This window comes from Micromys minutus, assembly GCF_963924665.1.
Source record: "Micromys minutus genome assembly, chromosome: 13".
Lineage (NCBI taxonomy): Eukaryota > Metazoa > Chordata > Mammalia > Rodentia > Muridae > Micromys > Micromys minutus.
This window is the reverse complement of record NC_137982.1, coordinates 5,244,626-5,261,651: the sequence shown is the minus strand read 5'-3', so window position 1 is coordinate 5,261,651 and position 17,026 is coordinate 5,244,626. Positions and strand designations below refer to the sequence as shown.

The 17,026-nt window shown below is 45.4% G+C and overlaps 1 protein-coding gene across 1 annotated transcript in view; it reads right to left on the bottom strand.

Moving 5' to 3' along the window:
* Positions 1–6,794: 6,794 nt before the first annotated feature.
* TTF1 (transcription termination factor 1) overlaps positions 6,795–17,026 on the bottom strand; it is a 20,864-nt gene continuing 10,632 nt past the window's right edge. The window contains exons 5-11 of the mRNA XM_080927408.1: positions 16,728–16,949; positions 15,957–16,191; positions 13,992–14,081; positions 12,760–12,825; positions 10,217–10,302; positions 9,212–9,389; positions 6,795–8,017 (exon numbers count right to left, since the gene is read on the bottom strand). Of these exons, the coding sequence (XP_080783534.1) occupies positions 7,999–8,017; positions 9,212–9,389; positions 10,217–10,302; positions 12,760–12,825; positions 13,992–14,081; positions 15,957–16,191; positions 16,728–16,949 (896 nt within the window). The 3' untranslated portion in view covers positions 6,795–7,998. The remainder of the gene's footprint in view (positions 8,018–9,211; positions 9,390–10,216; positions 10,303–12,759; positions 12,826–13,991; positions 14,082–15,956; positions 16,192–16,727; positions 16,950–17,026) is intronic.

Here is a 17,026-nt window from a genome sequence, read left to right as displayed (position 1 = left end):
AGCAGGTCCAGGTGAATCACTATGCTTTGAGCAATGTATTATTAACCCTTGTGGTCAAAATGTTACTTACAAGTCAGCCTGAGTCAGACCTTTCTTAGGCATAAACACTGATATTTAATCTCTGTTAATTCAATATTTATATTTATGATCTCTATACAAATCGATTCATTTGTTAAAAAAAATTTTTTGGCTATGTCTGGTGGCACACACCTTTAATCCCAGCACTTGGGAGGCAAGAGCAGGCAGATCTCTGATTTTGAGGCTAGCCTAGTCTACAAGGAGTCCAGGACATCCAGGGCTACACAGAGAAACCTTGTCTCAAAAACAAAACAAACAAAACCTTTTGTTTCTAGTTAAATGATGTCGCCATAGTCTGGTGTGAGCATTCATTTTATGAATGACAAATCCTGATACCTAACTTATTCTTATATCCTTAAACCATCTATAGCTTACATTATGTAGGGCGAAAAGGTTATTTTTAACTAGTCTAACTTATTACTGAGTTCTGTTTCTCTAGGGCAGACCACTGTCCCCCTGTCTTGTAAGCTACATTTTCAAGAAGCTCTGAGCATATTGTAGAAGGAGGCCTCTGATCTGTTCTCAATTCTGCCCAGTGGGAGCTTGTCAGCTTCTAAGTTTACACTGTTTTGATTATTCTGTTTCTCAGTTTGCTTAGGGATAGATGTACCAAGAAGATCCTGGAGCCTTGGCCTCATAAAGACATTTCTAGTGCTTTTGTGTTTATCACAATCTCCAGGGCACAAGGAAGACTCCCAAATAGAACCAAATGCGATTATTTCTCTAAAATGCTTTCTGAGAGTTAAGTAGGCCTGGGTATTGAGGCCCAATGTGGATGATATATTCCTTATTTACCAAGGCAGAGTTCCTCCGTGAGTCTGGAGCTTGCCAATTCCTACTAGTCTAGATAGCAAGGTTGTCCTAGGGATCCTCTCTCTGCCTTCTAAGTGCCAGAATTGCAGGCGACCACCACACAAGCCTGTATTTTCATGTACGGTCTGAGGACACAAATCCCAAGTCATTATGCTTGTGTGGACTGGGCTTTATTCACTGAGCCCTCCACCAAGCCCTTCCATAGTTTTGGATGATCTTCAATTATTTTATTTTAGGTTTTTTTTTTTTCTCTTTTGAGATAGTGCTCTCTCTCTCTCTCTCTCTCTCTCTCTCTCTCTCTCTCACACACACACACACACACACATAAAACAAATTTATTTTAATGTATATGAGTACACTGTAGCTGTCTTCAGATATGCCAGAAGAGGACATTGAATTCCACTGAAAATGGTTGTGAGCCACAACGTGTTGTGTTTAATAAAAGACTTTATGTGGACTGTGGTCCAGGCAATTCTTCCATTCAAGATCCTCCTGCCTCAGCTCATTAATCTTTTGAGATGTTTTTTAAGTGGTTTTAGAGACAAGGTCCCATACAATCCAGATGATGTCATGTTGACCTTATTTTGTCTTCTGCTAGTTCGAGTAGAATGTATCATCATTCTTAGCAGATCATTCTTTAATTTGTTCCTGGCCTCTGTCTTCTGTTTGGAGACATTCTTTTATTACATTGAGTTTGGGGACCAAAGAGGGCCTTGGTGAGCTGTGCCCTCTCCTCAAACTATTATGCAATATGCCAGGAGATCCACAGAAGCAAACCAGAGACAAGAATAGCTTCAGAAAGTGATCTTTGTTCCTGAGATTTGCAGAACTGAAAAGTACGTTACTGCTAGGCGATGAGTAAGGAAGGGCCTCCATGTCTCCCCTGCCATCTCTCTCCTAGAGATACTGCCCTAAGTCAGCCTCTTGGCGAGATGGTGTGTAGAGTAGAAGTTGTCGGTGACAGCAATGTCAACGGCGAGGACCCGCAGAGGAGATAAGGAGTGGGTTGAGAAGGGAGTTTGGCATGGTGGTGGGAGAATCTTGCACCCTGACTGACTGGCAGTCAGAGTTCTTTATACAGAACTCAGGAGGCAGGAATAGATTCATGTCATTCCAAAACATAGACCATATCATTTTTGTCCCAGACACATGTTTTGACTTCCTCTTGGTCATAATTTTAGTTATCATTGATAAATCAACCATGACAGAACTTTTCTAAGAAGGGGAGGTCTTAATTCTTCATTTTCTTATCATTTATCCTCACCATTCTTTGTCCATCACTGTAAGCCCCTGTGGGGCAGAGATAACTCTAGCTATCTTTTTCTGGAGGGCCATATCATAAGTGGTTCCCCAACCTATATACCACATAATTGCTGGAGGGTTTAGTAGGAAGATGCTTTTGATCTGACCTGCTGCCAACTTCTCTAGCCCACCGAATCTTGTTTACCTTTTAAAGTTTATTTGGTTCATATTATCTTGTTTGTGAGTAAGCACAGGGGCAGATGCTCCAAGAGTGTCTTTGAGTGGAGCCTCATAAGTGATCTTTGGTGTCTTTTAGTGAGTCACAATCTCCTAGACATAAGAAAGACCTTCCATTGGGGCCAGATAAGGATATTTCTTAAAAGCAGGAGGGGTAATATTCTCACGGCTTCCTGGGGAAGCAGTAGTACTCCTGGAAGAAGGCACAAATGATTCATAAGAGATTTTCCATCAATCCAATATTCCTAAATTGTACAAATATTCAATGCTCTCAAGCATGCAACAAGTAGAGATCAAGGCCAAGAGTGGGAGAGACCACTGTGCCATGTGGCTCAACTTTGCCTGGTCTTGGTTAAGCATCTCTGCTGGTTTTTATGATTCTCCCAGTTCCCATTAGATATGGCTGTACCATGGTAGTGTGCTCAGTAGCCAGCTGAGCACAACAAAACTCTTTCTCCACCCCTGCCCTGCACTGATTCCCAGCTTGCCTTGGGTGTGGAGCACAGGAGACTGTATATAGTAACAGCCTGTCTCGATCCTCCTTTGAGGAAGTCTCTGTTGAGCTCCCCACAGTGCTTATTGTATGTGCCCCAAGTGCTCTGAGAACAGGGGGTGGGGTGGGATGGGGCACAGACAAGTTGGGGGGTGCTCTAAAAAGGTAAACTGGAGCTAATTATTTCAACTGGCATTTCTTGTAAGGATCCTATGAGATTAGCCCACCAATATTGTATTAGTTAAGATATATGTGTGTATGTGTGTGTATATATATAGTATTCTATAGTATATGAATATATATATATATATATATATATATATATATATATATAGTATTTTATAGACTATGGGACCATTGATGGGGGTGTGGGAGGGAGAGACTCTGCAGGACTGATTTAGGTTTCTCAGTAGCAGGAGGATCCACCTCTCAAGGATTGAACACTGACAGCTTCCTAGGAGCTCTTTATTGTTACACAAAAGGCACCTTTAGCCAGTCAGCTTCCGCACACCAACACTCCTTTTCTGAGCTAGGGGTTGTCTTCAAAGACCAGTCACCTAAGCAATTCTCAGCCATAGGAGACTTCCTGGTTTGCCAGGCACATCTGGAAACTAAGTTTTGCAAAGGCTCTGAGAATCCTTCAAAAAAAAAAAAAAAAAAAAAAAAAAAAAAAAAAAAAAAACCTATCAAATCACTCCAGATTCATGCCAGATACAACTGGTTCTACTAGCATTCATATATATGTATATATATATGTATGGATATATATTTGAGATATATATTTCACTCAAATGGGGATTTATCAGATTGGCTTACAGAGTGTGGTTCAGGCAGTTCACAAATAAACTAGGAATCAATAATTGTTCTGTCCATGGTGCTGGATGTCTCTATTCAGTCCCAGTCTGGTGCCCAAGCCCAGTATGGTTCCGGGAGAGCTGTTGGTCTACGTTGGAATCCTAAGGACCCTGGATTTGATACTGGCTGCAGCAACACAAGATGAACTTGCCAGCAAGAGTGAACACAGCTGGCAAAGAGCAGTTTCCTCTTCCATGTCCTTTTATGTGGCTGCCACCAGAAGGTGTGGCCTACATTTAGGGTGGATCTTCCCGTCTCAGATTTTAGCATTAAGAAAATCTCTTTCACACAAGCATCACTATCTGGTCAAGGTTTCCTTAGCTGAGTGGTGGTGAAGCGTACCTCGGGAGGCAGAGGCAGGCGGACCCCAGTTTGAGGACAGCCAGGACTACACAGAGAAACCCTGTTTGAAAAAAACAAACAACACCCCGCCTCCCCCCAAAAGAAAGAAAATTCATTTCTTTCATTTAGGAGTGCCTAGCAGTTGATATTTTGGAATATCTCAAATACTTATAAAGATCCTGACCCCTAAATTCACATTTATTTGCCCTGCAATGACAGCCCCTATGAGGCTTTGTGACATTCATCATTGTCATATTGTTTACCAACGTAACTCCACTGATTCCCTCCTTTTACTATTCAGCCTAGACACTGTTGGGTGCTGGGGAGCAGGCTAAGCCAGCCTCTGTAAGCAGAAGCCTCATAGTGATAAAAAACCAAAATCAGGATCCACATCAAATGTAAACGGAAAAGGAGCTATGTTAGGTCCTTGGTGTGTGTGTGTGTGTGTGTGTGTGTGTGTGTGTAGAACTCACTTCTTGCAAAGGTAATTAAGGGGTTGGCCTTGTACCAGTGAAAGGACCAACAGAGGGATTGCCAGAAGAGGGCTGATTATCTTCATTGTTAATTAATGCAGGAGGGCCTGGCCTGCTGTGGGTTGAACCAAACCTAGGCAGTGGTCCCGGTGAGAGGGGTTTAGGGCCAAGCATGGGCTGTCAATCCACATGTCCATGTTCTTCCCAAGAATGAACAAAGAAATGAATTGTTCAGACTAGATTTCCCAGGATGGGGTGGTACTCAAGGGGGTTCCCTTCTCTGAGTAAAAGGTAAGGGGGCAGCATGTGTGCATGTGTTTGTGTGTATAGGAACTTGTAAGGAAGTGATTGGGAAAGGGGGGCTGTGACAGGGATGTAAAGTAAATAAAAAATAAATTATTGGGGGGGGAAAATGACCAGAAGCAAAAGACCCAGAAAAAGGAAACAAGTTCACTGAAGCAGAAACCAAGTAGTTAAGTAGAATAAAGTTAAAAGAAAAAAAAAGAAAAAGAAAAAAAGAAAAAGGAGAGACTGATTATTAGATTCATTGATTTATTTAGCGGATTTACTTAAAGCACTGCTTGTACTGCCTGTTTGCCTTGCATGACTTCACTTGTACCTGGAACATAGCGACCCGCAGAAAGAGCTAAAACAATGGGTCGTTGCCCTTAACAACCCGCAGACTGCCACATCCACTCTTGTTCCCTTAACCTTGTGGTTTAGAATATAAAATGGGGATGCAAACGGGACCCGAGATAAAGCCTTTCAGGAGCTGCCCTGGCTTTGGTCCACTGCGACTCTAGTTGGTATCAGATTGCTTATTCCAGAAAGATTCCCACAGCAGCAAAAAAGCACTTGCAGGGGTAGGGTCCGGCTCCAAAGCTTCAGGTGCTCTTTAAGCTGGTCTCTCCTGGACCACTTCTTCCTTTGATCCCTTCCGATTTCATTTTCTTGGCTCAGACAGAATATATTTCCCCCAGCCCCCATGGATGCTATTGTTGGATGGAAATAGAAAAAAACAAACAAACAAACAAAAAACACCATGTTACAGTCCAAAGAATGGCCCTGATTGGTGAGTGGCCCTATTTGTTATGGGCACTCCAGTTGTGTGGAGGCTTAGCTCCTTCCTTGGTGGGAAGGACACCTTTCTCTGACCATTTTCCTGACTTTCTACCCTCTTACTAGCTCTTCTGGTCCTGGGTTAATCTGAAAGTTAGCTGACCTAGCCAGTCATGTTCCTCCATGGTTTCTGCTGAGTTCTTTCCCTGACTTCTATCAATAACAGACAAGGCCTGGACATGTCATCAGAAGACACTCCTCCCTCTGGTCTTGCTTTTTCCCCTTTGACAGGTCAACTCTGCATGGAATCAGATATATGGACTTATGGACTGAGCAACCAAACCAGGCTTCCTTCCGCTGTCCACTCCCTATCACAGACAGGGGTCTGCTCAAACCTGCCCTGCAAAGCTCCCCCTCCTAGACAACTCTCTTCCCCTCACACTGGCAGATTTTTCTCCAAAAGCTGTGACTATTACTACAAAAGAGCAGCTGGTGTGTGGACTGGGAAGGGGTGGTGGCAAAGGTAAGATCTATGCAGTTTCCTGGTGTACGTGTGCACACATCAGTATTTGGAGAAAGGCAAGAAAAAGGCTAGGGATCTCAAACATTTAAACAGCATACAAGCTTCCCAGAAAACACCATGCCTTCAGCCATTATTTGCTTTACGAGTTGCTTCTTGGGAGTCCATCAGCCCATTCTGCTATTGATGCCTTGACTCCGCTGGGGCGCCACCTTCTCAGCTTCACCCACCTTCCAAGCTGAGCCATCCACACCCCACTGGCCATGCCAACAGCTCTGCCTGGTATGAGCTCTCATTTGGATCTGAGGAATGGTAGCAGCAAAAGGGACTGCTGCTGTTGTTCTGGAGGCAGAGCTGTGGAAAGTGAGGCCATTCCTGTGTGGTAAGAAAGCCTCAGAGAAACCACAAAAAGCCAGCCCAGAAGGCCACACCCAGGGATAGGGATGGAGGAGCTGTGGCCCTGGCCCGAGTTACTCAGTTTTGGCAGCTCCCTGAGACTCTAATGGTGCTTTGGGTCTCTTGTCAAATGTAATGAGTCTTCTTTATGTTCGCTGTCTTCAGGTCATTCCACACACATCTGTTTAAACAACTAATTTCTTTTATTTTTATAAAATTGAGAAAATATATATTCTTTTACAATATTTCACAAAAATATACTTTCATGTCAACCAGATCCATTGTCATTGCTTTAATTTGCCATATAATATTCCTTTCTAGGACCATGTTTCATGTTAAAGAATATTCAATTTTTTCTCTATTACAAACATAGAATTGGTTTATATGTTAGGACTATTACTTTTGTAGGAGTAATTAAGTCCTGTTAGCACAGAGACTAGAATGCCTGAGGGACAGGGGGCTGGGTAGAGAACCACGTATTAAAATACTATTATTCACAAAATGTTTTATCCTTTGAGCTTTGAGCTCCGATCATTCTGCCCCACGAGTCCTGGGTGCGTTGGTGTGCACTAGTGATTACCCTAGTTGTTATCCGCACATCTGTGAGTGCTGGGAACGTGGCCAGGTAGGTTAGCGTGCTTCCTTCTCACAGTGGCTGGCTTAGCTCACCTTCTAATGGTGCCACAGAAATTACCTCTGAGAGCTCTCTGGGTACAGAGATTGTCCAGTGCCACCAGCGGGGACAACAGTAAACGGTTTCATTAGCTACACTTTCCTTTCTCTGTCTCCCTAGCACAGATGAGACAGAAGTCTGAACACTTGGTGTGTCCCAGACTCCTTTGCAACAGTGTTCTGCTAAGGGTCACATGACACGTCTCTGCATGGCAGCAGCAGCAACAGACAACCTGGGTACGGGGAAGAGCTGGAAGGAACACAGGAAGTCGGGGACTGCAGAGCCAGAGCTTCAGCGCCTATTCTGGGCAATGCTCCTTTTGGATGCTCCAGCATCCCATTGTGTGTGTGTGTGTGTGTGTGTGTGTGTGTGTGTGTGTGTGTGTGTGTATGCCTAAGAAACTATGTAGCACAGGTTGGCCTCAATCCTGTGACCCCTCTGCCTATCTCCACAATACATAGTGTACGTCACCATGCATAGATTTTTGTGGAATATTTTTTTTTTACTTTAAATCCTAAGTTCTCTTTCTGAAATACCTATAGTGGGTTTAACTCTTCTGATTGACCAAAGAGTGTGCCTTTCACACAGTCCTGAGAATCCAGTGGGAGCTGTGCTCCAGCTGTCAGTCTCTCGCAGTTGGACAGACTCTTCCAAGACCAGCGGCTGGGCTCCTATGACGAACACATGTGCTCCAGCGGAACACCTTGTGAATTCGGTGCCCAGCATGGAGAGGTATCCTATTTAAGTAGGGTCTATGGCCAATGCACAGCAGAGGTCCAAGGGAAGAGAGGCCAGTCTGAGGGAAGAGGAGGTGCAGTCACTGCCTCTCAGAGGTGCTGGAAGAGAGCAGAGTGACAGTCGTCAGGAGAGGCCGGCTCGGCTTTCTCACTTTACTGGGCACAGTGTTCTCTATTGCAATGGGGGCTGGCGGCTGCACTGCTTCAGTGGGAGCATCAGTGTAACTGCTTCCACACAACAGTACAGAAGTGTTCAGTCAGCTCACGCTTGTGCTTCTCACAATCACACTGACCTTAATGTGAACACTAACACTTTTAAAGGGGTGTGTGTCTGTGTGTGAACGTAAGCATGGATGTTCAGTGTACACACATATATGTGTATGTGGAGTCCAGAGGACAATTTCTGGTGGTGTTCCTCATGTGCTGTTTTGTTCATATCCTTTGTTTAGTGTGGTCCTGTGACGTCACCTATTCCCTGAAGATCCTCCTGTTTCCACAGACCAAAAGTGGGTAGCATGCATGTGGCACCATGCCTAGTTTTTTATGCATGCTGGGGATCTGACTGTAAGCAAGCACATGGCATGGCCTTTATTCAGCCCCAATGTGTTCTAATGCTCAGCCACGCATCACACCATTTGTCTGAGACAGGGTTTCTGTGCAGCCCAGACTATCCTGGAACTCACTCTGTAGACCAGGCTAGCTTCCAACTCAGAGTTCCACCTGCCTCTGCCTCCTGAGCGCTGGGAGTAAAGATGCACCCACCTGGCTACATCACATTATGTTTGTTTGTTTGGGGTTTTGTTTGTTCTTAGAAACAGGGTTTCTCTGTGTAGCCAAGGCTGTCTTACAACTTGCTCTCTAGACCAAGCTGGCTTCAAACTCAGAGATCCACCTGCCTTACCACACCATTCTTAATAGACATCAGGACTGAAGATCTTCCTGCCTGGTCAAATCTGGGCCACTCCCCCAAGGCCAGGTGCCCAGGGTAGTATCAGTGTGAGATGGTGGTTACTCATGGGAGTTGTTCAGGCAATGGGGGTGAGCCTTGAAAGGATTGTGGGACCCCTTGTTCTCTTTTGTTTCCTGGCTATGAGGTAAATGACTGCTGTCATGTGTGCTGCCTCCACAGGCAGAGCGACAGCACCAAGGCATGGACTGGAGCCACAAAAGAGCCAGAGACTCCTTTCTCATTCTCAAGTGAGGAACGTAGGCACTCTTTCGGAGAGGAGCTGACTGTCACACGTGCACACCTAACCTGACAGAACAGGACAGCAATCAGCGACCTGCACTCACCTGGGCTCCTCTGAGCCCCCTTCATCGCTGTCATCATCACAATAGAAGATGTCTTTGAACAGGAAGTCTTGTTTGGGAGTCGATGGTGTTTGGAGCTGGCTGTCTTTTTTCCTCTTCTTCTTGTCTAACTTTTCCTTCAGCAAAGGCAGACTGTTCTCATATAAGTAATCAATGATTTCTGCAGAAAAGGTCATTTTGGACATATTTGTGCAAGCTTCTAATTAAGGTCAGAGGTCACAGGACCTTAGTGACAATTGCCCCACACCTATTAGCACATAGAAGATCCAATTTATCTGGTGCACAGTCTCTGAAAAAAAAATCCTACCAGGCAGACATCATTTTTCTTCATCATCATCACCATCATCGTCACTATCCTCATTTTGGCACGGTATACACATATGTACACGTCTCTGTGTGTACATGTGTACAGCTGTACACACAAGAGCATATCTGTGTGGAGGCCAGAGGTTGATGTCAAGGGCTTCCTCGATTGCTCTCAACCTCAGTTCTCCAGACCAGGTAGCTTTGTAGATTGGCTAAAGTCTTTGTCTTTCCAGAACTGGCACTATAGGTGTGACTGCCACCACCCAGCTTCATATGTGCACACACAACTGCACAGTGAACACTAAGACTATTCCTCAGCTCCCTCTAGTCAACCTCTGCATAAGGACACTGAGACCTAATGGTATTAGTCATGGACTCAACAAGGAGGTGAGCTGGGTAGTGACGTCTGCACACTACAGAACTGTTTTAGGACATTCTTCAGGACAGGGTCCCTGTACATTGCTCCAGGAACACCACCTTTCTGAGGCAGCAGAGCACAGCACACTGCCCTGAGAACCTGTTAGAGCCCTGGACTCGGCCTCAAGGGGTAGCGACCCTGGAGACAGGTTCACATATGGCTTCTAGCTCACAGGGATTCTGCTGTCTCCGCCTCTTTAGTGCTGGGATCAGCCCACAGGGACAACACCATGCCCTTAACTAAACAAGAGTGTGTATACTGACCTGGAAAAGTCTTTTTCTGCCAAAAGGGAACACAGGCAGCTTTCAGCTTATAAAATTTTGCCTGAACAAAAGGTGGAGGGACATCCCTTTAGAAAGAAAAGGTAAGAAAAACATTGGTGAGCATGCTGTCTGTTTTTTTGGTGATAGTCTCATGTATTCTATACAAGCCAGTCAGAGATGACTCCTGTCTGCCAGCCTGAAATGCAGTCCTAGTAAGTCATGTATCTAGGGAACATTAGAGCAGAGTAGTCTCTATAGAGTAGACACCAGAATGAAGAACTGTTTTCTAGAAGTACTTTGACCCTGAAGAGATCTCTGTGGAAAACAGTGATTGTCTTCTGTTATCTGCAGTTGTTTTCTGAAGGAGCTTTAAGGCCTGTGCATGACTTTGGTCACAAGAGTCTTCGAACACCCAGAGTGTCCTGCATTGTTGAGTACTGCAAACAGTGAGCAATGGGAATTAAAGCTGAGGGCCGTGGTGTGCTCCTTCACGAAGCACACAGATTAGATTAGGGGCTTCCCTATGAGGAATTTGTTTTACCCAAAAAACGACTTTTGTGTAACAATCAATAAATATGCTCTGCTCTGCTCGGCTGTTCCAGGTTCAGTTCATCAAAGCTGGACCTCCGAGTTGCCTCAGAGCTGGATTATATTCTGGCATGACCCTCCTTCTTTGATTGTCCTGAGCAACTCAGAACACTGATAACCACCTCTACCTATAATGCTAGCATACAGGTGCGCACTACCGCAGCTTCAGAAGTTCAGACAGACAAAAACATAGACCCACCCCTCTGCACACAGACCCACCCCTTCCTGTTCTATGTGGTGCTGGGGACAGAACCCAGGGCTCTCCAATCATGGGCATGCTACCACAGCAGGCTATTCTGTATGTAACTCATCCCAAGTACACAGAGAGTTGATTCTACAGAATGTATTTCTAGAAGCAGAATTACTGACTTCCAAATGGAATCAAATGGATTTTACAAACCCTGTAGGTTGGCAAGGCAACTAAGCAGATGAATTCACTAAGAAAGAAAACACGCAGAAGAGGTGGACAAAGTTGAGTTAGGCTCCTCAGCTGTGACCAGTGTCTGAGGAGGAGGTGGTATTCAGAGGCCCATTTGTTCCTTTATCTGTCGCAACTTCTGATAAAGGTTAAAAACTACTAGGTGTTGTTGATAAAGCAGCTAAGAAAAGAAGACTTCTCAGGAAGCTGAAAACAAACTCAGAGAGCAACAGAAGAATAACAAAGAGAAGGGTGGAGAGTGGAGGGAGGAGGAAGGAGGGAGGGCTGCTCAGGGTCAGGCTGGCCAGAGTGGGAAGGGGGTAGGAGAGGGAGAGAGGGAGAGAATGCAATGGAGGAACCACCATCCAAAGACTGCCTTGGTCAGAGCTGGCCCTCTGAAAGGCAGTCCCCGGGGACCCTGCAGGTAGAGGAGAGAAGTGCAGGGCCACCTTGTGCTCTGCCACGGCCTGCAGGCCTCTTGCACAAACACTCTGGGAAAGGGACCCAGAGGTCCTGTCCTGTGGTCAGAGGGCTACTCACTGCTCCTTTTCATGCTTTTCTTATCCTGGACAATGTAACCTATTTTCTATTAAAAAAATAAATAAAACATAAAGTCAAACTGTGCTAGGCTACTTTTATGTTTGACACAAGCCAGAAACATTTTAGAAGAGAGAACCGCAACTTAGAAATGCCCCTAGCAGACTGGCCTATGGTCTAACACATGGAACAGGCTTTTGAATGTGGGAGAATGTGGGTGGTGTGTACAGAGTGTACATGGATCAGAAAACTCGTGAGGCTCAGGCTTGGCTGAGTGCCATAGGGCAGGCTGAGCAAGCAGTGTTCCTGGCCTCTGCATCAGCTCCTGCCTCCAACCCCTGCCCTGACTCCCCTCAGTGGTTGAGAACTCCAGGGACGGTGTAACACTTGTCAATCAGCAATAGCGTCCCACTGCTTCTGGATGTGGACTGCTAGCCCTAAAAGTTCCCCAGTTCTTGAAGTTAAGGGCAGAAAGATGGTGAGTTTGAGGCCAGCCTGGGCTACACAGCAAAGCAAAGTGAAGCACAAGGTGCAGAGATGACCCAGCGAGAGCCGGCGCTTTGTGCTGAGAACAGAGGTTCAAGTTTCCTCTACCATGTCTACCTCATCTTCTGAGACGGTCTGGAGCTCAGGGGGCATCCTCTGATTTCTGCCGACCCTTCCAGCTTTGATATACGATGAGACTGGACTCAGATCCTTGTGCTCTGGTGGCAAATACTATAGACTGAGATAGCTCTCCACCTCCCTGCACTCACTCACAATTCCACAGACGCCATGAATTTCCAGCCTGAAAGTTATCTCTGGGTGCCGCCACAGAGCTTGGTAAGCTGAAACTGAACCCTACAACCCACATGGGGAAGGAGAACCTGAGCCTCACAAGTCTTCTGATCCATGTACACACATGCACATACCCCCTCACACACAAGAACACACAATAAGAAAAGCATATTTTAAAATCTCTCATCATTAGATAAGCTTAATGTTAAAAAAGTGGTCTTACCCTATGGCACCAGCAAGATCTTCCCAATCTATTTCATTAGCATCATTCACATTTAGTTCATACAACCTGTAAGAAAAAATAAAAATTTCAAGGGATATCTACCTCCATAGGCTTCACAATCACTGAAAGGCCAAAGGCCTCCTCCCCATTCTCACAGAATTAAGAGATTCTCATGCCTCCACTTCCCTTGGGACTACTGTGATGAGGACTCTGCACAGACAGGAAACTCAGGACAAAACCATGCAAGTCACACCAATAGTGTCATTGTGGTACAGTGTAGAGGAATTTTAACCCAGCAAGGGATCTCATTCAAAGAGCTTCTGGGTCTGTGTGATCCAGCTGGAATTACACACCTTTAATCCTTCTGGCTGGAATACAGACGTGTCCTTAGTACATACCTTTAATCCCAAACAGTGAAGGTAAATTAGTTGTAGAGGGAAGCAGCCATGTTTGAAAGTGAAATCTAACTGAGGAGCAGACAAAGTGAAGAATGAGAGAAAGATTTGACAGTGAGATAGAATATGCCCAACTCTCACGAGAGGAAAGACAGGCAATTTAAGAGAGCAGCATGGGAGGGGGGATGGGGGGAGGGGGGATGGGAGGTATGGGGGGACAGGGAGGGGTGCATGGAGGGGAGGAAACGGTGAGAGGAAGAGAAGGAGGCGGCAATTTTACAAGGATAGTTTTAGAGAGACAGGCTGCAGGTGAAGACAGAATGATGCAGAGAACAAGGAAGAGACAGGAGATTAGAACAGATTGCTAGAGTACCTTTGAGGCCAAGCAGAGTAATTCAGTCAGAAGCCAAGAGAAGCCTGCTTGAATTGGTCAGCGTGAAGAGGAATTTGGGCCAGAACAACCGAGTTGAAATAGCCAGCCAGAGTTTAGAAAGAGCTAGAAATGGTGACTTTATTTAGGAACAAGCCTCCAAGATGACAATTACATATGGCAAATAAAAGTTACATTTATAGTACAGTGGAGTTGTCTAATTTTTCCTTCAGGGACCAAGTCTACAGACTGAACTAGCACCCTGACTGAGTACACAGTATGGCTGCCATGTACTGTCCAAGAACATTGGGCGACAGATCTCTTTATCAGCCTCTTTCAGAGTTGGTCAACTAAGGATCAGAAAGGCAGGTCATCACCCCGTGACACATGTGGAAGAAGGGTGCAAGCAATGGCATCCTAGTATCTGGACTAACAGGTTCACACAGCACCCATCCCTATTTTGGTACCTTTCAATAAGGGTTATTTTCGCCTGTAGAGCATTGATCCCACGGTACACAAACCCACCATGGGTCATCCTTTTGGTAAGAATCTCTGTCCTATTAAGAAAAAGAAAAGCACAGTTTAATTTTAGTTTTAAAAGTACAACTTTCCAGGGATGGAGAGATGGCTCAACAGTTAAGAGTATTGACTGTTCTAGAGATCCTGAGTGCAATTCCCAGCAAGCAAATGGAGGCTCACAACCATCTGTAATGAGATCTGATGCCCTCTTCTGGTGTGTTTGAAGACAGGTATAGTGTGTACTCATATACATAAAATAAATACATCTTAAAAAGGGGGAGGGGTGCTGGAGAGATGACTCAGTAGTTAAGAGCACTGACTGCTCTTCCAGAGGTCCTGAGTTCAAATCCCAGAAACCACATGGTGGGCTCACAACCATCTGTAATGGGATCTGATGCCCTCCTCTGGTGTGTCTGAAGACAGTGAGAGTGTGCACATATATAGAATAAATATTCTTTTAAAAAAGTATAACTTTCCTATTTTTATCACATAAAAGGCTCTCATTCACTGGACAATCAATAAATGAATAAAGTGGTCATCACTGTTGAATGTGGATAATGGGCATAAAAGGTCTATTTTATGGTATAAAATTTTTGTCAGGGAAATTTTTTTTCAAATCGATAAAATGACAATTTTTAGTTTTCCTCACAAAGACTGCTGAAAAACCGTTACTAGTTCTATAAAAGTGGAATGGTTCAATTGAAGAACACAGTATGTTTATCAATACTATTTTCATGATGCAGCTTCAAAACATCAGCGTGCTGGCTTCCCATACAATGGAGTGTATCAAGGGTAAGTCACACATTCCGGCTGTCATCCCTTCCTTCTTGCCTCCATGTTTTCTCTTCAGCTCCTCTGCTGACTCACTGGCTGTGCTTTGCGATATCGTATTAGTGGAGATTAGATGCTTTTAGACCTAATTAACTGTGAACTAATGAGAACATTCTGAACCGACGGTGCTGCAGGAAGTGAAGCTTTTACACTGGTGGGCGTCTGTGCTGTAAGACCCTGCACCAGGAGGGACACTGCCATCCCCACTTGACTTAAACACACAGGTATGTGGAGTGAGTGGGCTAGGTGTGGGTGGAATATGTCTGCTAGCAACAGAGCTGACCCTGGAACTGTCCCCTGCTGCTGCTGAGAGCACTCCTGTTACAACTGCCACTTCTTCCATGTACATGCTTTCCCCCACCTTCCCTCTCTCCCCTCCTCCTCTGCTGGCTTTCGATCAATGTCTCCCTCTGTGGCCTGTGTTGGCCTTGAACCCCTAAACCCCCTGCTGCCTTCAGCCTCCCGAGTGCTGGGATGGCAGGATTGTAATACCACATACAGCACACAGCTAATTCACACTGCTCTCCCAGCCTGGGTCTGAATCCCAGAACAAAACCATAACAAAGCACCCAAAAATCCCAAGCAAAGTTGAAAGTTGTGTGGACAGTGTAACCCATGGGTCTACTTTTAATGTAAGTATTGTACTTTAATAAATTGTACCCTCATCTGGAAGGTGGGGTCACTGAGTACTGTGGACAGTGTGGGTCCAGACTATGAGGAGCCACTGCTTTCTTCAGCTTAAAGCTATAGAAAGGTGTAGTCAAGAGTTACAAGTCCAGCTAGTCTACTGCTCAAGCTGGTCCCAAACTTGAGATCCTTCTGCCTCAACCCCTTGGGTACTGGATTCACAGATGTGCACTACCAAGCCTGTCTTTAAGTTCCGAATGAAGAAGACATAAACCCCTGCACAGAGGCTGCTGCACACAGGCACACTGTCAAACAAGGCACATCAGGCAAAGGAGGTGCAGCGGGCACTGGAGCGTTCCTGACACTGTGTGTTGTGCATGCTACTGTGTGCACCTCTTGCCCAGGCCAGAGACTGAGAGCCCTACTGCAGCGTACACAGGAAGCCTCACACTTACCACTTACTTTTGCACTGCATCCAGTTCCTGGTCTCCACTCTAGCTTCCACCTCCACCCATGATATGCCCTTGTAAAGTTTTTCACGGACAATTGACATGCGACCTTCAGGGTTTTTCTGGAGTCTAGAATCCAGTTCTTTTAACTCCTGGGGAGACATCTTCTTTAGGATCACATCCTCCACAGCCTTGATCAGCCTCTGGGTTTCTGCCTTACTCCAAGTACCATGGTTTCTATCTGCAGACATAAAAGGATGATCTTATATCACAGTTGCTCATTTATTTGCTTCCAAGCACACTGATGTAGGAATAATAAATCAGGCACTTTGCAGAAAATGGGCAAAGCTCAACCAAACAAACTGAAAATAACTGACAATAGTTTACTTTTTTTGTTGTTTTTTTTGAGGCAGGGTCTCTCTATGTAGCCCTGGCTGTCTTAGAACTCACTATGTAGACCAGGCTGGCCTCACACTCACAGAGATACACCTGCCTCTGTCTCCCGTATGCTGGGAGTGTGCCACTCTACACAGTTTAAGGCCCAACATTCTGGGGCAAAGTGGCTCACATCTCACCCCCTCGGGCTCCCATCCGGCCAACTTCTGGAAGGAATGGCATGAGCAGTAGTTCATGCTGCAGGGTATGGACTGACGCATGGTCAGTGCACACAGAAAAGTCAAATCGACCGGCATAGAGAGGGTCTTACAAAGGAGCACTCACTGAGAGGGGACCACAGAGGCCTCTATACACTGGCTTATTTCACAGAAAGGTACTTACCACCACCAATCTGAGAGAACTTGAGGGCAACTGAGAGGCTGCTTCGAGCTACCATGGCTCCAATCTTTTTCCAGTCATTTCCATGGAGGGAATGGTAAGCCTTCAGTTTTTTAGTGTCTTCCTCATTATACCTGAGAGCAGGAAAATGATTGCTAGGTTCAATGAAGTCCAACGCTAGAAATGGCATCTCGTAGCAGAACCTTGAAAAAGCTAACGACAGCACTAAAGAAAGCCATGTCCCTCAACCCATGGCTGGAGCCCCTCCCACCCATGGCTGGAGCCCCTCACTGCCTGTCTGT